Source organism: Myotis yumanensis, unplaced genomic scaffold (assembly GCF_028538775.1).
Source record: "Myotis yumanensis isolate MYYU_CA2020_CCGP unplaced genomic scaffold, mMyoYum1.0.hap1 SCAF_8, whole genome shotgun sequence".
Classification (NCBI taxonomy): Eukaryota; Metazoa; Chordata; class Mammalia; order Chiroptera; family Vespertilionidae; genus Myotis; species Myotis yumanensis.
This window is the reverse complement of record NW_027223759.1, coordinates 52,731,643-52,752,509: the sequence shown is the minus strand read 5'-3', so window position 1 is coordinate 52,752,509 and position 20,867 is coordinate 52,731,643. Positions and strand designations below refer to the sequence as shown.

At 39.0% G+C, this 20,867-nt stretch overlaps 1 protein-coding gene across 1 annotated transcript; it reads left to right on the top strand.

Moving 5' to 3' along the window:
• The first annotated feature begins 649 nt into the window (after positions 1–649).
• Positions 650–19,389, top strand: GCA (grancalcin). The gene is made up of 8 exons (XM_070422862.1): positions 650–801; positions 5,218–5,391; positions 8,511–8,580; positions 13,359–13,402; positions 13,716–13,863; positions 18,015–18,128; positions 18,450–18,508; positions 19,149–19,389. Exons 1-8 carry the CDS (start codon positions 775–777, stop codon positions 19,173–19,175), a joined length of 663 nt encoding a protein of 220 aa, XP_070278963.1. The 5' UTR covers positions 650–774; the 3' UTR covers positions 19,176–19,389.
• The last annotated feature ends 1,478 nt before the right edge of the window (positions 19,390–20,867 follow it).

The following is a 20,867-nucleotide window of genomic DNA, read 5'->3' as shown; positions in this document are numbered from 1 at the left end:
AATTGAGCATTTAAGTTTTTGCCGGAGTGAAGACATTTAATCATGTAAATCATGTAATATTTGAGACATTTATAACAATTCCTTGTTTACTAGAAAACGAAATGTAACTGGACTTCCTATGTTTTTATTTCCTAAACCTGGCAACTCTGGTTAATGTTTATCTACTAAACAAACTACAAATAACCTTTTGGTAAAATTTGACATCAAGTGGGCGTTAGCTCAGAAGCACTCCCCTTGGCGCAGGGGTAAAGGTTTCAAAGTTTTGATTGTGACATCAACGCTATTCAAAAATAAATGTAACTCTACAAGGTTTCAGATTCATAGATGTGCATCTGGAAGTCCGGCTCAAGAACGGTGGTGACAAGAAGTAATGACCGGTCCGCGGTTTCTAAAGAAACTTGGGGGACAGCCTTTCCAAAGAGGGTGGACGTAACCGCGCCAGTGTGCTCCGTGGTTCAGTGAGGAGAGCGCGACACCTGAGCGAGCCAATGGGAGCCGAGCAGGAAAAAGCTGGGCGCGTGAAGCCAATCAGAGACAAGAGGGGTGGGACTGAGACTCCGGAAAGGGGGCGTGTCCCCAAGGGCGGGACTCAGCCAATCGGAGCCGAGTGGGGCGGGGCTGGGTGCCGGCAGTGGGAGGTCTCGGGGAAAGCAAAGGACGGAGTGCGCCTTTCAGCCGCACTTGCACCTGTACCTGCACCTACGCTTCCCACCGGCAGGGCGGACGCAGACTCGAAGGGTGACGGGGAACGGGGTGGCACTTGATCCGCTCGTCATGGCCTATCCGGGATACGGAGGAGGGGTGAGTGCTGTCCTCTGCGCGCGGCCACCGCTCTGCGGGGTGTGGCGCCCCTGCTGGCGGTGCCCAGGGACCGGGGCCACCTTCGGCCCCTGAATCTTCGCCGCCTCTTGCACTGCCTCTCATGCCCGCAGTCCGAGTCCTGGTCCCCGAGGCGTGTCCTTGTGTAGCCAAGAGTGTGATGTGTTTTTAGAAACATCTTTCCTGGAACGGCGCGGGGAAAAGCACCCTTTTCTTGTTCCAGTCATCTGCTGGGCCCCGCCCCCAATGTCTCACTCAGTTTTGCTAGACGTCCTCTTTCTGAATTTTTTGACCACTTATTTTCTATCCTTACGAATAAATGAAGATACGCTAAATGTCTCCTAATCTGTACTGTTCTGCTAAGGGCAATCTGTTCTTCTAGACTTTTTTTTGGGAGGGGGAGGGTTACTCTTTCCTTACATAACTCTTTATTTTGCATCACCTTTGAGAGTTGGAAATTTTAAGTGCAGTATCCTGGTGGCTAGCTGGCTGGCTTTTCTTCTCAGAAAGTAGCACAACCTTCAGTATTTATGTCAGTGATCTCCAAAGTGGGGGAGCACACTTTGTATTAAAGTGTGCATGAGGGATAATCCGTTGATTGGGCTGTGGGTAGATAATAATATAATTCTAATTTTAATTGTACTTGTTTTTAACCCCGAAAGAGAAATTGAGCTTTACTAATATTTAATATAGGTTTTAGCACTGTCAGATGGCAGTGTTGAAAAGTTGGCCTAAGTTCCTCCTGGCCCCTTGGACTTTAAGATGCCTAAGGAAGGTAACGCCTTCTTCAACAATTAGTCAAGGGAGCAAGAACCGGTGGGGCTTTGAAAATTTTCACACTGATGTAAAATACAGGGAGTAAACTGAGGGATGAAGTAGAGACATTGGCTTCTCAACTTGTTTGTTCCTTTTAGCTTAATGCGATATATTACAGTTTATATGTACAGAGTTCTCTGGCGTTGCAGATTATATCATCTGGTTTAACTAAAATAACCCTTCCAAACTGGACCCGTAGTTTGAAAATTTCTGGGAAGAAACTAGGAATCCAAAATAATATTAAAGATTCAAAAATGTGCAAAACAACGTAAAAATGACATTGCCAACAGCTTTTAAGTCCCAGCTGTTCTTCAGTCACGTTACCAGATAATAACTCTGACTATGTAACAGTCAGTGTTGACTCATTTGACACTACCAAGAAGACAACTTGAAATATGAATTTTTAAACTATTTTTATGGATTGGCCTTAATGACTGGGAGCTCCAGTTCTCCATGGGGGTCCTTCTACATGAGTGTTGGCTTCCTTATGCTGGCTTTGTTCTAAGAGAGAAACAGAAAGTGCCTCTTGAAGTCTTTAGCCTGGAATGGACCTTCATGCAACTTCTGCTGTATTCTATCAGTTACGGCTGAAACAGGCCCAGCTTAGATTCAAGGGGATGGAGAAAGTCCGCCTTGCATAGGGGAGATGGCAAAGAATTTTCAATCATCTGTACTCTGACCACGACCAGCTCTCGTGTTTTTGGATTTGGGGACAGTGAATGCTGCATGTCAGGAAGGAAAGAGAGGTAGAAGGTTATTCATAAGGTCAGATTCTTCATGTAATATAGCTTGCCTGACTTTAGTTTAAAAAAAAATGTGTTCAACTCTCAAGGAACAAATGGAGATGCTATAGTAAAGGGTTCATAGTCATCTTTTAGCATGACCTCAACATTAGCTTTTCACTAATATGCTTAGATTTAGTTTGACCTCGTTTCTTATAAAACATTTTTAGTTTTTCTTCCTGATGTGAATCTTACAGTGCTGAGGGTCTCCAGTAAGCCCTAAATTCCTGGATATGCCCTAACACTTGTTTTCACTCCTTGTCCTCGGAGGTTATTTCTACATGCCCAAAGAGCAAAAGCTTTACGAGTTTTGCTAAGCTGTTCACCTCAGGGTTTAGACTTGTCCTCAGATATTGGCCTGGAAATTTCCTTCCATTGGTAAGATGATTTAAAAATAATATTTTTGCAACATTTGGATTATTTTCATTACTAAGGTTGATTAAATTATCCTAGCCTGCCATTATTAAAAATAGGAAGATTTTTTTCTCCCTTGAGTCAATATTTATAATTTTAGAAGGGCCATTTCATCTACATTTTTCAAATATATTGGTAAAAAGGTATTCATAGCATTGTTAATATATATTTTAAAATTTAAATTCTATTTGTGGTTAAATACTCTCCTTTTCTTTTTTTAAAATATATTTTTATTGATTTCAGAGAGGAAGAGAGAGAGTGATAGAAACATCAATGATGAGAGACTCATTGATTGGCTGCCTCCTGCATGCCCCCTACTAGGGATTGAGCCCACAACCCGGGTATATGCTCTTGAGGGGAATCGAACCTGGGACCCTTCAGTCCCCAAGCCTATACTCTATCCACTGAGCCAGCCCCAGTAGGGCCCTTTTACTATTTGTCAACCTGGTCTGTCCATCTCTTCTTTTCAAAGAAGCAACTTTTAAACAATCACATCTATTTTTTTTTTTTGCTAATATTGTCTTACTGTTTCCTTTCTTGTACTTCATTGCTTCAGAATCTATATATGTTTTGACCACCTCCTGAGGAAGTTTCCTGGAACTCTAATACTTCCTCCATACTTTTGCTCTTACCACATCCCTGCCCAGGGCTTTTCAGAGTACCTCAAAAAGTCTCTATCTTTTATCTTCTTTGCCCTTTATCTTAATCTTTTTTGCCTCTGGCAATCTCTACTGACCCTTAAAGAATGCAAGTGAAGTTACAAACTAGCAGTTGCAAAATAGTCATGGGAATGTGAAGTTCAGCATAGGGAATATAATCAATAATATTGTAATAACTATATATGGTGTCTGCAGGTAGTAGACTTATCTGGGAGATCACTTAGTAAGTTATATAAATATCTAAGCACTACACTGTACACCTGAAACTAATATAATATTAAATGCCAACTGTAATTTTTAAAAAATTTCAAGACAACGCTATATGAAAAAAAGAATGTAAGTGAAAAATATTTTCATTCAAGTACCATATGATTCTGGAATCTAATGAACAAAATGAACTAACAAGCTAAATAGAGACAGACTCACAGACAGACACCAGGCGTCATGACTAGCTGTGGCGAGGGAGTTAGGTGTGGAGGAGGGTGGAGGGATTGAGCAAAAAAGAAAGGGGAAAAAACTCTTGAACACAGACCACAATGTGGTAATTCCCCGGGGTTAGAGGTGGGGGGATGGAGGAAGGTGGAGGAGGGTATGGGGGAATAAATGGACGGAAGCTTTTCTTGGGATGGTAAATACAAAGTACAGAGTACAGATGATGTGTTGTAGAATTGTGCACCTGAAATTGTATAATTTTGTTAACCAGTGTCACCCCAATAAGTTCAATAAAAAGGGAAAAACACACCCAAAATGGAATAATGAACTATCTTTATACTTCCTTCACACTAAAAAAAAAACAACCAAAAAAAAAAAACTGAGTAAAGTTATCTTTTCAAAGTTATTAATAATGTGTACCAAATTCCAATTGAAAAGAAAAGAGGAACCACGGATATAGCAGGAAACAAACGGTAGGTAGCCTCTGGGCCATACTGTCTATTTTTGAATCATGATCTACTTCTTGTTAGTTATCTGACCTTAACCAATTCAGGAAGCCTCCTGAAGTTTCAGGTCCTCAATTGCAAAAAGGACATAGTACTTTTATACCTCAATGGGGTGTTGGAAAATCAAATAACGTAATGGATGGAAAGTACTTAGAACAGTAGTACCTGGGATATAAAAAGCTCTCAAAAATATCAGCTCTGTATTATTATTGTTTGCATTCTTGTTGTTACTCTTAGTTTTGAAAAGGACCATGGTTAGAATGATCAATTTATTGATCTGTTCATTGATTTCTTCCTTAAAAAAATTTTTTTTTGATGGAGCAGGTATTTCAGTCCTACGCTGTTTCCCTTGATTTATTCACAATTTCATTGTATTTTACCATGCATTCTTCTAAGTATGTGTCTTGAGTTATACTACTTGTTAGTTTTTCTGTAGGTGAATTTTCTTACACTTTTTATTTTTGTTTATTTTAGTGTTGATTATGGTAAACACTTTTTCAAATTATGTGTGTTCATCTATTAGGTTGAGTTCTTAGTGGCTAGAGATTTTTTTTTTCTTTCACAGTTCTTTTAATTCTGGATAACATGTAAATGAATGGAATTAGGTCCAGTTATGGAACATCTAGCATTTTGGAGCTAACAGCTTTTGTGATAGTGAATTTGGAAGCTTTCAGTAACTCTGTTTCTGCACTGCAATGGACTGCTCATAAATATTTCTTTTTAAACCAACGTTAATGGATAATAGGTAGCATTTTGTGATAATAACTTCCTCCTTTTTCACTCTTCTAGTTTGGAAATTTTATTGGTCAGATGCCAGGAATGCAGATGCAGATGGGACAGCCAGTGCCAGGAACAGGACCACAGGTGCTCCCTGGTGGATACCCCGGACACCCAGCTTACTTGAACAATTACTCCTCAGCCGAAGACCCCATGTGGACATACTTTACCGCTGTTGCTGGACAGGTGAGATGCTAAATACATTGGACAAATATCAGTTAAAAATGATTGCTGTTTAAAGACATTCCACTATTTTATTTAGTGTAGCATTTAAAATGTATATCAAATTTGTATTTTAAACCTTTCTAGACTAATTTTCTTCCTGAGATCAGAGATGAGGGTAGTCATTTTATTTTAAAAAATCTGTTAGCATGATCCCTGACACATAGTTCATTTAAGCAAAAGTGGAACCAGGGTGGTATGTGGAGAGTGAGCCAGAGAGGATTTGGAAAAAGGTATCTACAAGTACAGATTGGTGACATCACTAAGTTGCCATAGAGTCAAGTTCTATCTTGCTCTAGGCGTCTTGTAGAAAACAATAAACCCTTAGTTGTTTAAGCCCCTTTAATAGCATTTTTTATTGTTTGCAGCTAAATGAAATCTTGTTACATTATACCATTCTTATCTGCAAGGAACTTTTGAGTGGTATTACTGAGAATAAACATGTTATCTATAACTGACTATATAATAAATTCATTTTATAAAATTACTATTTAAAACAGGAACTGGACATATATATTTAGAGACTTTCATTTGACTTCTGATCTATTACAGTGTAACAGTTTTCAACAATGATTTTCTATGTTTGTACTGTTTGATACTTGCCTCAATTTTTCCATAGTCTTGTGCTTTTGTGTCGTTAAACTCCATGAAGAGATGGCTCTTGCAAGATTGTCCCCTACCAAGTTGACACTAGGAATATATTAGTCATTCAATACATGTGTTGAATGAGTACATAAACTATTTCATTTTTAATTTTTTAGTTAAAATATTTAGACAATTCTTTCATATGTTGAATTTTGCCTAGCTTTAGGATCAGGTGCAATATCAGACTTACATATTATGCTTCTGCAGCCCAATTACCGAACTCAGCACTATAGCTGTATTATTTTTTAATAGGCCATATAATGTATGATGCTCTACAAGAAATGCCCAGTTAAAGCTTTCTGCAGTGTTCCTTTTTTATAGGATGATGTTTTCTGAACAGTGATGATTTAATCATCCGTTGATTTGAGGAAATTCTGGTTCGTACCTTCATAAACACACAAACATACACACATGCACACACACACACACACATCATGAATTTCAATAATAGCAACACCTTTAACTTTAATGTGCACACTGCTTCTACTTCTGAGGCGGATGCAGAAGAACTTCAGAAATGTTTGACACAGTCTGGAATTAGTGGAACTTATTCTTGTGAGATCTTTTTTATTCCACAGGGCCCCTGCATACATTCCTTGTTACCTTTACTCTGCTGTATTTTCCCCTTATCACTTAATATCATCAAAGTAATTTCTTCTTTATTATCTCTCTCCCACCACTAACATGTAAACTGTATGAAGGTGAGGAATTTGTTTTGAGCAATGTTAGATAACTAGTCCTATTAATGGTGCTTGTCCATAGTAGGTTGCTTAATAAATATTTGTTAAATGAATTTCTTATTTTTTCTAAATGGAAGATATTTGTTTAGTTACTTCTCTTCATTTTCTTAACATACTTGATTTAATGATTGCTCTATAAAATTAATTTCATCTTGTGTGGATTTGTTCTAAAATTGTTAATTTTTGTTGGTTGTCTTGTTGACCATTAGATTTTTCCATATACTTTTGACTTTTGGTTCACAAACTTATTTTGCTTGGAGTTCTTGTGTATTTCCTCCCTTCTTTTGGTCCCCCTTCCATATTATTCCTTTCCTTCCCCATGTCACCCTTCCTTGTGTAGTGGTTTTATGATTGTCCCCACCTCGATTGTGTCCACAATTTAAAATATGGCTGATTTTTTTTTAAAAGAACTATTTTCTAACTACAGAATTTAATTTTTTAAAATGTATTTTTTATTGAATTTTTTTGGGTGACATTGGTTAATACAATTATATAGATTTCAGGTATACAGTTCTATAATATATTTAAAATTATGTAAACAAGATTAGAAAAACATGCATGACAGACAGACAACCATTTAGATGCTGTGTAGTACTAAACAGTACTACATGGTTGGTTCATTGAGAAGAAGTTTTCGTATAAGGAAATCTAAGCTAAAGATCAGAATATGAGTGTTTATAATAATTCTTAGCCATAGTTTTTCAAAGTTTTTTTGTTGTTGTTTCTTTGGTCTTACAAAGTACATTTTAAATTTGTCCCCTTGATCCTTTCTCAGAGCTATTGTTTTGCCTTTGGACAATGTATTTGATGCCTCCAAGAAAATTATTCTCCTCTATATATTTTTTTAAAATAGAAAATAGGATGAGGTACTGAAACCTGAGACTCCTCAACCTGTTTCACTTCCATTGTGATTTCTTATTTGTATTAAAAACATATTTTCCATAAGATCAAGCCAAGAATGTTTGGGCAATAATCAGAAGATTACTAACAAAATGTACGGAACTCTAAAATTTTGCTGGGAGTAATAGTGTTGGAGGGAAAATATATTTTCTTCTTCAATATTCATTAGAAATAATCTCCCCCCAAAATAGGCATGAAAGGAAAGTTTTGAGATTTTTCTTAAAAATTCCATTGTATGTATTTTTCCAACTAATTTAAGTAGAGGTCCTGTGTTTCCCCCAAGATAGTATTTTGAGCTATTATTGTATAGAATGATTATGCCATTTCCTAGAAGTAGAAAAATTAAATTATATTTGAGATGCTTCAAAAATTAATAGATTATAATTCAATTGTGATAAATTATTTATAGTTCATGATGTTCTGTAATATGCCTTTGCTATAAAAGTCATCTATTATTTTGTAGTTGATAATAGAGTAATATTGTGAAGAATGCATATTTATTGATTGGTCTAGATCAGTGGTTCTCAACCTTCCTAATACAGTTCCTCATGTTGTGGTGACCCCCAATTTCATTGTTACAAATTGAACATAATTAAAGCATAGTGATTAATCACAAAAACAATATGTAATTATATATGTGTTTTCTGATGGTCTTAGGCGACCCCTGTGAAAGGGTCGTTCGACCCCCAAAGGGGTCGCGACCCACAGGTTGAGAACCGCTGGTCTAGATGGACAGTTAGCACTTTAATGTGCATTTGTACGACTGTACATTAAATCAAGTTATAATTATTTTAACAGGATGGTGAAGTGGATGCAGAAGAACTTCAGAAATGTTTGACACAGTCTGGAATTAGTGGAACTTATTCTCGTGAGATACCCCCCCCCGCTCCCGATAAAATTGGAATAGGAAATTCATATCCTAACATTTTGCACCCATACTTACACTACTTTACAATTTTTTTTATCACAGATATACATGCACGTAGTTTAAAGAGTCAACTAATTCTTCAAAGTTTGTTATGAAAATAACTGTTCATTGTTCATTGCTCTCTCCCCAGTGTTAACCACTCACAGAGGAAATATCTTTCAACTTTCTCAGCTGATTGTTTTGAAATTTGCCTCCAGATCTCAAAACAGCATGCTTTTTAAATCACTATTGCTTTTCAGTTTTAATGGTTATCAGTGGAGGTCTACTATGGAGCATGAGGATTTAACTCTCAACCTTAAACTCACCCTTGTCCCTGCCCTCCACACAGGAGCCCTACCCATCCTCCCATCCATTCAGCACAGCGATACAATAATTTACGTTAGGTCGACAATTAGTATTTGCCTTTTTGTTACTATCTAAGTGCTCTTCTTGTGTCTTGTGGTAGTAATGATTAATATTCCATTTTACATAACTTTCCTTTCCTGAAATTAATCATCATCTTGGAGCTTCCTATTGTGCTCTACCCTGTGCAGAGCTGTCACACTGGCATTTCATCACCATTGTTTGGGAGCTATCTTTCTCTCTCTGGAGTTGGATCTTCCCTTTATTTCATCTCTTGTCATCTTTTTTAATTCTATAAAGTATAACATTAGCTTCCTATTAAAAGAGTACATGGGAGGTAAATTTTTTTGAGGCTTCATCTGAAAATGCTTTCATTCTGTCCTCAGAATTAAATGAATGGCCAGGTGTAGAATGCTGTTACAAGTAATTTTCACTTAGAATCTTAAAGGTACCATTGTTTCTAGCTTCCACTGTTGCTCTGTCTTTCTGTGTCCTGCCTATATGTCATATGTCTTTCCTCTCTTGAGGCCTGTGAGATGTTTGTTCCTAGTCTGGTGGTTCATAGTGATGTGCTAGTTGTGTTGTGTAGGGAACTCAGTAAGTCCCCCCAGTCTGGGACTCATTTGCTTTAGTTCTGGGATGTTTTCTTCAGTGATGTTTTCTCTATTTTCTCTTTCTAGAATGCCTGCTGTTTGGAATGGATCACTTATTTTCTCCTACTTCTTCTTTTCCTCTATTTTGGGAGGACATTTCCATATCTTTATTTTCTAAACCTTCTGTTGAGTCTTGTTTACTGCCATGTTCTTAAAATCCAAGAGCATCTGTGTGTTTTTTTTTCTTCATGAATGTGATATCTTCCACGATCTCTCTGAGACTTAAAGTTTCTTTCTTTCTACATAACCTTTGTTTCCAACAGATTGCTTCTTCCCTCCTCCCCCCCTCCCCATTTGTTTGTCTTTTATATTAGACTAGAGGCCCGGTGCACAAAAATTTGTGCACTTGGGGGGGGGGGGGGGGGTCCCTCAGCCCGGCCTATGCCCTCTCACAGTCTGGGACCCCTCGGGAGATAACGACCTGCTGGCTTAGGCCTGCTCCCGGGCGGCAGAGGGCAGGCCTAATCCCTAGGTGCAGCCCCTGGTCAGGCTCAGAGCAGGGCCGATTGGAGAGTTGGGGCACCGCCCCGTCATGCACAGAGCAGGGCGGATCAGGAGGTTGCGATGCCACCCTCAGTCACGCTCAGGGTAGGGCCGATTGGGGGGTTGGGGCACCGCCCCCTGTCACACTCAAGGCAGGGTTGATGGGGAGGTTGTGGCGCCACCCCCTGTCACGCACAGAGCAGGGCCCATCAGGGGGGTTGGGGCTCCGTACCCTGTCACGCACAGAGCAGGGCCAATCAGGGGGTTGGGGAGCTCCCTTCTGTCACTCACAGAGTAGGGCCGATAGGGGAGTTAGGGCACCGCCCCCTGTCATACACACAGCAGAGCGAATCAGGGGGTTGGGGCGCCGCCATTGTCACACTCAGGGCAGGGCCAATGGGGAGGTTATGGCTCTACCCCATCACATACAGAGCAGGGACCATGTAGGGGGGGGAGGTTGGGGCGCCACCCTCTATCACCCACAGAGCAGGGCCGATCAGGGGGTTGGGGCGCTGCCACTCTCACACTCAGGGCAGGGCCGATGGGGAGGTTTTGGCTCTACCCTGTCACACACAGAGCAGGGCCTGTTGTGTGGGGAGGGGAGGTTGGGGCGCTGCACCCTGTCACACACAGAGCTGCAGGGCGATCAGGGGGTTGGGGCGCTGCCCCCTGTCACGCTGATCTGGTGCCAGGAGGCCTTGCGGCTCCGCTGATCCCGGTGCTGGGAGGCATATTATCCTTTTACTATATAGGATAGAGGCCTGGGGGCCGGCTGGTTTGCTCTGAAGGGTGTCTTGGATTAGGGTGGGGGTCCCCACTGGGGTGCCTGGCCAGTCTGGGTGAGGAGGTGAGGGCTGCTTTCAGGCTAGCAATTGACTGAAGCTCCCAACCGCTCCTTGTTTTCTTTTTTTTATTTTTATTCTTGGCCAGCTTTAGCTCTGGCTCTCTAGCTCTGAGGCTTCTGCTGCTATAATCGAAACAATGTATAACTCTAGCTCTGAGATCCCGGCTGACTGAAAGCTGGTTTCTGGGGTTTTGTTTGTCTTCTATGTTTGCAACATAGTTTCTTAGAGTTGTAGCTCAGAGGCGGGCAAGTCAGGCGGGGAACGTTGCAGTCTGCAGTCACTGGAGCAAGCAAGCCTCATGTTTGCTTCCAGCTGCCTGGCTGCTGGCCGCGATCTTGGCTGACAGTTAATTTGCATAAGGATATGCTGATTAGCCAATGGGAAGGGTAGCGGTTGTACACCAATTACCATGTTTCTCTTTTATTAGTGTAGATGCTTTTCTCGGGTGTCTGGTTATCCTGGGATGCTCATATTTAACTAAAAGGCTGGTTAGAAGCTGTGAGGTCATGGTTAGGTGCTGATTGTAGAGCTCTGTGTCTGATCGTTAGGCTGGGCAGTTTGGTGTGCAACACTGGGTGTTAGTATCTTTAGGGTTTCCTTTTGGCTGGTTGTCCAGCTGATCTTCTGTCTGGAAAGGAGAGGGAAAGAATCAGCAGGGCTCTCAGTCTTTTGTAAATTGTCATTTAATTGCCAGCTAGGTAGCCCTGTTCTGGAATCCTGCAATCTAGAGACTTCTCCGGGGAATAAAACCCCAGACTTCTGCTGAGGTGGGAGCAGACATAGCCTTCCATTGAACTGAGGCCAGGAGGGGATTTAGAGCTCTAAATGCTCCTTAAGTAGACATTCGGTCACTCCTGTTTTTATCTTATCTTCACCTATTTACAGAAGTATTGCCAATTCTGAAACTTTTGGGGTCTTTTCCAGGATAAGTAGGCTGCTTCTCAGCTGCTCTTATTGCAAGTTCAGGAAAACACTTTCTCATAACTTAGGTTAGTTAACTCACATCCATCTACTTTTCCAACTTGCAAAATTTGGTTCCTTTGTTTCTTCTCCCATTCTCTTTTTCTCTAAAGGTTTATGACTTAAAAAAAAAAAATCAATTTACTCTCTATTCTAATGGAATGTGGTGAGAGAGAGAGGAACTCTTATCAATTTTCCTGAAAATTCTCTTCATTCTTTGTCAAAATATTTAATCTGACTAAATGTTTATGTTTATGTGAAATCACAAAACACACACTGTCAGCTCATAGTAAATGCTCATTGAGTATCTGCTGAAATTGTCAGCCTGAAAATACTGTAACCACCTATTCTAACATTAATTAAACATTTAAAGAAAATCAGCTACTAAAGCTTGTGGGATGTTTTACAATTTTTTTTCTTAATGGATCTAAAATTTAGCTGAAATCATTTGTTTCTTTATAGAATTTCAAAAATATCAAATAGCATAAAATAAGTCAACTTAATTTTAAGTATTTTTATTTATTTATTTTTATTTTAATGAGCTATTAGCTATGAGAACTTTGTAAGCTTAACTGTGCTGATATAATGTTTTATTTATCAGGGCTATGATATAGTCTTGAATAAATCACATACTAATTGAATGCAATTACAGTAAGGATTTGAGAAATTAAATTCTATTTACTGAGTCCTCAGTTATGGTTCTATAATTACAAAAGTGTTAATATTTCTAATAAATCCTAATTTTAAGATAGTTTTTATTTATTCCTTCTTCCTTTTCTTGCCCCCCTTCCTCATCCCCAAGGGGGGGAAAACATTTGCTTCAGTTTAGAAACTTACCTTTTCTTACTTAATCAAATTACAGTAAAACTATCAAATGATTTACCTACATCCATTTTCATCTCACTTTACAGTCTATTCAGGGTAAACTAATGTTTCTGAAATGAAGATTTTAGAATTGTCCCTCTGCTTAAAATCCTTCAGTGACTTCCGTTGGTTTAAATCTTTAGGTGGCACTTACGACTTTCATGATCTAGCCCTCATCTGTCTTTCTGATGTCATCATCTGCAACTCCCTCACATATACCCCAGGCTTTAACCAAATTGCTAACTCTAAGTTTTGTGATTTTAGTATATGGCAAATGCCTACTTAAACTCCACTTGTCATTTGTATTAGGAAGACTAAAGCCCTCCTCCATGTGATAGCAATTTTCAGTTACTTGATGATTGCTTATTTAATTATCTCAATCCCCTTATTAGATATGATTAGATTGAAGGTAGCAATTTTTTTTTATGGATGGCTAATGTTTTAAATTTGCTGATTAGGGTGACTGTATATTTTTGGCAATTTTGAATGTTTTAAGTTAACAGAAATTGCCATAATCTCACATAGATTAAATTGTGCAGACTCTAATTCAAATAATAAATATGTTTTACAGCCTTCAGTTTGGAAACCTGCAGAATTATGATTGCCATGTTGGATGTATCCTTGAATAAAAATAGCAAATGCTATTGAATAGTTGCTTTTTCATATTAAGGCATTTGTTGATTATAGATTACCACAGTAAGCCAGAGTTTAAAAATGCTTTGTAAGATCCTGTTTGAATTCCATACTGTTCCAGTTTTACATAGAAATCTATTCATATGCCGAATTTAGCTAACTCTTGCAGAAGCATCCTAACGTGTGTGTATGTGTGTGTGTGTGTGTGTGTGTGTGTGTGTGTGAATGATTTGGAGTTTTGGGTTAAGTAAATTCTATTTGGTATCAATTTCATTTTTGTTAATAAAACTATCAGAGAGATTACACAGGAAAAATGGGATTTAATGAATTCAAAGAACTTTGGACAGCTCTTAATGCCTGGAAACAAAATTTCATAACTATTGATCAAAACCGAAGTGGCACAGTGGAGCATCATGAGTTGAATCAAGCCATTGCTGCTATGGGTAAGAATATTAAAATTCTTTAGCATCCATCCAGGTTATCTTTGTTCTTTGATCAGATGAATCTTAATTGTTTTAATTTTTTAAGTAATAAAGGGATATATTATTTCACCTAGATTGATTTCAAGGTTGTAGGTAAATTCTGACTAAGGACCTTTAACAACAACAAAAACCATTTTATTCACTATTTTTTCTTTTTATTTATTTTTTATTTTTTTAAAAAGTATGTTTTTATTGATTTTGAGAAAGGGAAAGGGACAGAGAGATAGAAACATTGGTGAGAGAGAATCATTGATTGGCTACCTCCTGCAGGCCCCCTACTGGGGATCGAGCCCACAACCTGGGCATGTGTCCTGACTAGGAATTGAATCCGTGACCTTTTGGTTCATAGGTCGATGCTCAACCACTGAACCCCACTAGCCGGGCTGCAAGTCTCTGTCATAGACTCAGCTTTATTTTCTTCATAGCACTTGTCATCATCCAAAATGATCTTGTCTGTTCACCACAGGTTTATTGCCTTCTACTTCACTGGAATGTAAGGTCCGTGAAAACAAGAATCTTGTTTGTTTTGAATGCTCAGCACTTGGCACAGTGCCTGGCACATCCAGGTGCCCCATTAAAGTGTGCTATGTGAATGAGAAAAACTTGACCTTGGCAGCCATGGAGGGACTGCTCCTCCGGCTCTCCCCACCCAGGTTGCTCACCGGCGCTGGGAGGGCTGCAGCTCTGCGGCCACCTTGTCCTCGCAGAACTTCCGCATGGTGACAGTAGCCAGCGCCTGGTCTGCCCCTGCAGAGATCTTGCTGTAGTGCATGTAGGCAGAGACGATGACCCCGAGCTTGCTCTTGCTCCCCTTGCAGTACAGTACGACCACATGCTGTGGGTCCGCACTGAGCCAGGTCTCCATGGCTTTGCAGATGGAGCACAGCTTGTCCAGGGGCGGTGCGTGTAGCTCAGGCCAACCAAAGTCCTGGACCTTGGGATTTAGGCGGGTCAGGTCATGTCTTTTTTCTGAAAGGTTGAAGAACAGGTACTTGTCCCGGTGTTTGGATTGCAGCACGTGCGCCAGCTCGCGCAGGTGGCTCCGGTGTCGCTCCTCGTCTGGCCACGCGGGGAAGGCGGCGGCCAGGATGCGCTCCCTCACGTAGGTGAGGTCCAGGTCCCAGCGGCGCTCCATGAGCGGGTCCAGGCTGAAGCTCCGGGGCAGAGTGCTGCGCTGCTTTGAGTGATTCAGAGACTTGGTGGATCCCAGGTGCTCTATGCGCCTCACAAGGGCCGTGCTTCTCCGCAGCTCTGCAGGAGGCAAGGCCTGGCAGGACGAAGTCACCTTTGCTTCACATTTTCTGTGTGTGGCCACCTTGCAGACTCTGCATGACACGCCCGTCCCATCGATGGTCACTTTACACACTGCACAGACGGGTGGTTTCTTCCGGAAAACCTTCTCCCGGAAGCTGTGTGGCTCAGCTTTCCTAGGCTGCGGGGGGGGGGGGGGGGGGGGGGGGGGGGGGGGGGGCGCCCGGCGGGGCGGGGGGCGCGGCGGGGCGGAGCAGCAGCAGCAGGCCGCGCGGAGGCGCAGGAGGCGGGAGCGGGCGCCGCGCTTCTGGGCTCCCTCCCCCCTATTCACTATTTTTTCAAAAGATGAACTTTCATACATTCTGGATGATAAAGTAACTTCTGAATTTTCTCTGCTGAGCATATTTAAATTTATTCCTCTAATTATTAGTTCTCACTTATTATTTATAGTATTCTTTTGTATCTTAGTAAGACCTCCAGTTTGATAATCTAGTTTTTCAGCAGTAAACACCATGGTTTTTGTTTTTGTTTTTTTTCTTAAGTAGTAGAGAATACACAGTAGATGCCAAAATACTCCAAATTAGAAGTATGCATTTTAGAATATTTTAAAATAATTTAATGTTATTTTTTATCAATCTCTGATAAGCTAAGGTTCTAAGTCTACTTTCTTTCAAAAAGTGATTATATACAATGGTGTGTAACTTGCTTAAAGTTAACGAAAGTTTTCAGTAAATTTAAGTGTGTTTCTCTTTATGATTTTATTTATACTCATTTCTAAACAGAATACATTTATAAGAAAATTAACTTCTTGAAAGTTAAAATCTGAAACCAATATAAATTATCTCAAATTCTAATTTAAAAAAGTAAAAACTAGTTATTTTCTTTGTTTTATAAATGGACATTTTAATTTAATAAATGGTGATTTTAGGGACAATCCTGGCTATATAAACATGTACTATAGTTTATAGAGCCTTAATAATTAATGGATTAAACTTGTTCCTTAATTCAGCATAATATTGGAAAATTAATATAACCTTTTGCAAAAAAGAAAATAGCCAAACAATTCACATAGGCATCCTATATAATAAAAGCCTAATATGCTAAGTGTCTGGTCATCCGGTCGTCCGTTCAGCCAATCAAAGTGTAATATGCTAATGATATGCTAAGGCTGCTCAACCGCTTGCTATGCTGTGCATTGACCACCAGAGGGAAGATGCTCTGACTGGTAGGTTAGCTTGCTTCTGGGATACAGCTGATTGGGACTGAGCAAGATGGGCCGGACACACTCTGGAGCCTTTCCATGGTCTCTCTCCAGCTGGCCAACCTCCCATGTCCCTCCCTGGCCCTGATTGTGCACCGGTGGGGTCCCTCGCCCTGGCATGCACCCTTTCGCAATCCGGGACCCCTTGGGGGAAGTCGGAGAGCCGGTTTTGGTCCGATCCGACAGGCCAGGCTGAGGGATCCCACTAGTACACGAATTCATTCACCAGGCCTCTACTATATAGATAAACTTGCTTAATTAGACCTGCTTTCTGATTTAGCTAAACTTTTTCCAGCCAGTAAAGCACCCCAACTTCTCTTTCAGGTAATTGTCAGCAATATGCAGTAAATATCAACATGAAGCAGATTATTATTGTAGATCCCGCAGGGAGAACAAAGGGTAAAATATTTAACTGCAGCAGTGTTTGACTATATTCTGCACAGTGAGAAAACATGAAGTTATTTTCAGGGTCCACTATTTTTTCTTTTCAGTCGAGTCAAGTTTCTGAGCTTTCGAAATCTCCATTTTCCGGCTAATGAAAAGAAAATAGGATTCCACCGAGTCTCCTATCTACCTATTCCAGGACTTCTGTGAGGATCAAATGAGATGAGGCATGGGAAAATGCTTCCCAGACAATTGGTTAAAGTGTAAAATATTTCCACCTGGCTATAAAGCAAGTCGTGTTCCTGGACTGAAGAAACCCCAAGGAGGCTAGTTGCTAGGGAGAGGAAATTGGGCATTGCTATGTGATGTCATTACCTCGCACCCACAGCCACTGTTTCTGGGCTGGGCTGTGGGCTGCATTGTGCACCGTGGGGTCTCAGCAGCGTCGGCTGCGATTTGGTGGGCTGTCACTCTGGGGTGGTGGTGGGGCCTGTGTCCCACTTGGGGGAAGCCGAGTGTTGCTTTGTGGATGCCAGGTCCGCAGTGCCATTTCTCTGTAAATAGGCAGTGTGCATCACAGCAGCTCCTGCATTGAGCGTCAGCCCTCTGGTGGTCAGGGTGTGTTATAGCATCTGGCTGGACTGTCAGACACTTGGCATATTAGCCTTTTATATATATAGAATATATGTTTTAATTCTCACCCAAGGATTTTTTTTTCCCATTATTTTTTAGAGTAGAAGTTGAGGGGGAAAGACAGAGAGAAACATCATTCTGAGAGAGACACATCAATTGGTTGCCTCCTGCACGCACCTTAACCAGGGCCAGGGAGAGAGCCTCCAACCGAGATATGTGCCCTTGACTGGAATCAAATTTGGGACCCTTCAGTCCACAGGCCGAGGCTTTATCCACTGAAAAAAACTGGTTAAGGTTCAAAATATATTTTTTAAATCACAAATAATATTTTTTTTAGCTTTGACTTTATTAGAAAGCTAGATTTGTGATATTCATGTACCACTATTAATAATTAACTGTTGCTTTGATCGATTTCAGTATGAATGTGTTTTGTTTCTAACATTGTGCTTTGTTCTTAACACGTTTTTTATGGAATGCATTTTGAAAATTAATTTATTTATGACTATTAACAAGAATGCAGTGTTTGTTGTGGTGTTATGTGCTTAGTATTAGAAGATGTAATTTATCAATCTCTTTTTTTTAGGTTATAGGTTGAGTCCTCAAACCTTAAGTGCCATTGTTAAACGTTATAGCAAGCATGGCAGGATCTTCTTTGATGATTATGTGGCTTGCTGTGTGAAGCTTCGGGCTTTGACAGGTATGGACCATTTACTAGTAAAAGTGGGTACAGTTATTTTTCTTAAGTAATCTTTGTTGCTTTCTCTAGCAAGTTTATATTATGTTTTCCCCTTTATTCACTATTAAATTAATCAGAGTGGTAGGCTTTAACATTTTTGAAATATACGTAGTGAAAAATTGTTATAGCTCAGTTTTGGAGGTTTTTTCCTTGTCTGAGATGCATAATCACTTAAGATTTAATTGAGTATGAAATTATTAATATTTTAGTACCCGGGGACACCAAGTATTTGAAACTATAGATTTTTCAGTTATAATAAAAAAGTAATTTGTTTGTTTAAAGATTTCTTTAGGAGAAGAGACCACTTGCAACAAGGAGTTGTGAATTTCATATATGAGGATGTGAGTATCTTGTGTAAACTTTTGATATTTATCCTGTGTTCTAGAAGTGTTCATGGTTACCAAAAACTATCAAGTGATCTCTGGTACCAACACTGGGAATAATATATTTTGTAGGCCATGTTCTTTTTCAATAAGATTAAATATTGGTACAAATACCAACTTGACTTTATAGTAAACATAAAAAATATTTTAAAATTGTATTACAGGTTTCTGGCAGTTTTTCTTCCAAATCATTTTAAAGGGTAAAACTACCATTATTTTTATGAAGAGTAGTTTACTTGTGGTGATCTTTCTTAGTTCTAATAGAGATAGGAAATTTTCATATATAATAGATTATAAAACTATTCATTTCTCATTTCAGATAATTTATTAACCTGAATCCAGCTTTTTAAAAAAATTGATTATATAAGAAAGTTATATTTCAAATGTGTTCCAATGTTTTAGTGTTTTTCTTTGTTTTGTTTTGTTCTTATGTGAAAGTTATAGGGTCGACATTACCCTACTAGCATATACTGGTTGAATTATCAATCTTGGAAAATCAGAGTTTCTCATCTTGTGAAAATACTCTTATGGAATATAATTAATAAAAAAACAAACACGATTTTATTGTTACCAGCTAATGATTTTGCTGATTTATTAGTTTTTGCAGGGCACGATGGCAATTTGAATATCTAGAATTTGAAAACTAAAGAAATACTGTGAATGTTTCTGCTTGGAAGAAATGAACTGGACTACTTTAAATTAAAATTTTTGGGGCTTTTCATGTTTTTACCTATTAAATCTATTCCCTTTATAATATACATATATATATATTATACATCTAGTAAAATGTGTTTTTATTTTAATGCACAATTCAAAGCAATAAAAGAGATGCTTTTGTATTTGGGATGTTTTTGCTTTTAAAGAAGTTTTCTCTTGATGGATATCTGTATAATGTCATCAAATATTGGTATATGATTAATTGATATATATATATGTCTTTGCCTTAATTTGAACAATATAAACTTGGAGGAATGTACTTATGAGATTATATAAGAACCTAAATGATGAAAGCCTAGCTAACACTGACTTAAACTTATCTGAAGGTTACAGATTTTGCTTTCAGGTTTTGTTTGTAGTTGTTGGTGTTTGAAGGTAAGCTAGAGGGGCAGTCCTGGATTTCGTGCCATATTCGTCATAGGGTTTGTTCTTATTCACATTATCAGAGAACAAACTCCCAGATCTTTAACTGTGAAGAATAAAATTGTAGTTCCTAAAATTTTTATCTTAAATCACCTTAGGTGGAGCATAAAATAACCTATAGTGAAATAAGACAACAGGAGACATCATTTTTCTTTTTTTATTCAATATATTGTATATTTTTCTTCGACATGTCTTGTTGTTTTCTATGGGGAAAAAGTTCTTAATAAACAAATTTTCTCTCTGAACTTTATTTTGTTACTAAAAACATAGATAACCTCAAATGACACTTTTGCTACATCTAGATTTTTCTGGAAATGACATTTTTAATGAAATGTCAACATTTAAACTTATTCTATTAAACTAAATTATTGTTTATACATAATGCCAATTGTGTATAAAGTTAAAAAATCAGATAATTTTCCACTTTGTTTAAATGTTCAGAAATTATAAATTTGACTTTCTTGATGACGTTAACTGCTGGCTTTGGCATTAGTAAACCAATATGTCTTTTGAGCGCATCTGTGTCATGTGGGGTACAGAGCATGGTAGACACCACAGCAATATTGCTGTGTGGTATTACTATGGGAATTGCAGAGTTGGGCCACTAGGATTTTAGCATTTAAAAACCCCTGGAATAAGCTGCTATAATGAAGCAAGCCCCTTTTTTGGCCACACCTTAAGTCTTTCTCAATGAAGGTTTAATAAACATACTTTATCCGAATCTCTTCCTCAGCTTAAAGGTAAATAACAGTAGTCCGCCCTGATCCAGAGTGATACATCCCAAGATCCCCAGAGAATGCCTGAAACCACAGATAGTACTCACATATACTGTTTTTTTCTATACACACACAGTTGTGTTAAAGTTTCATTTATAAATTAAGCACAGTAAAAGGTTAGCCAGAGTAAATATAAAATAGGTCATTATAACAATATACTGTATTAAAAGTTATGTGAGTGTGAACTCTGTCTCTCTTAAAATAACTTACTGTACTGCACGTCCCAGGAGGGATGATCTTCACACTACTCAGAACAAACGCAATTTAAAACTTATGAATTGTTTATTTCTGGAACTTTCTATTTTATATTTTCAGTACCTGACCTCAGGTACTGAAACCAGGATACGGGGGCAGTACTGTATAAATTGATATAATTTTAGTATGGTGAGTGACCAAGTAAA

Coding starts and splice junctions, on each gene's coding strand:
- GCA (XM_070422862.1), top strand. CDS start 775: ATGGCCTATCCGGGATACGGAGGAGGG. Junction 8,581..13,358: donor AATTAGTGGAACTTATTCTC/GTGAGATACCCC, acceptor TATGTTTTACAG/CCTTCAGTTTGGAAACCTGC. Junction 13,403..13,715: donor TTATGATTGCCATGTTGGAT/GTATCCTTGAAT, acceptor TAAAACTATCAG/AGAGATTACACAGGAAAAAT.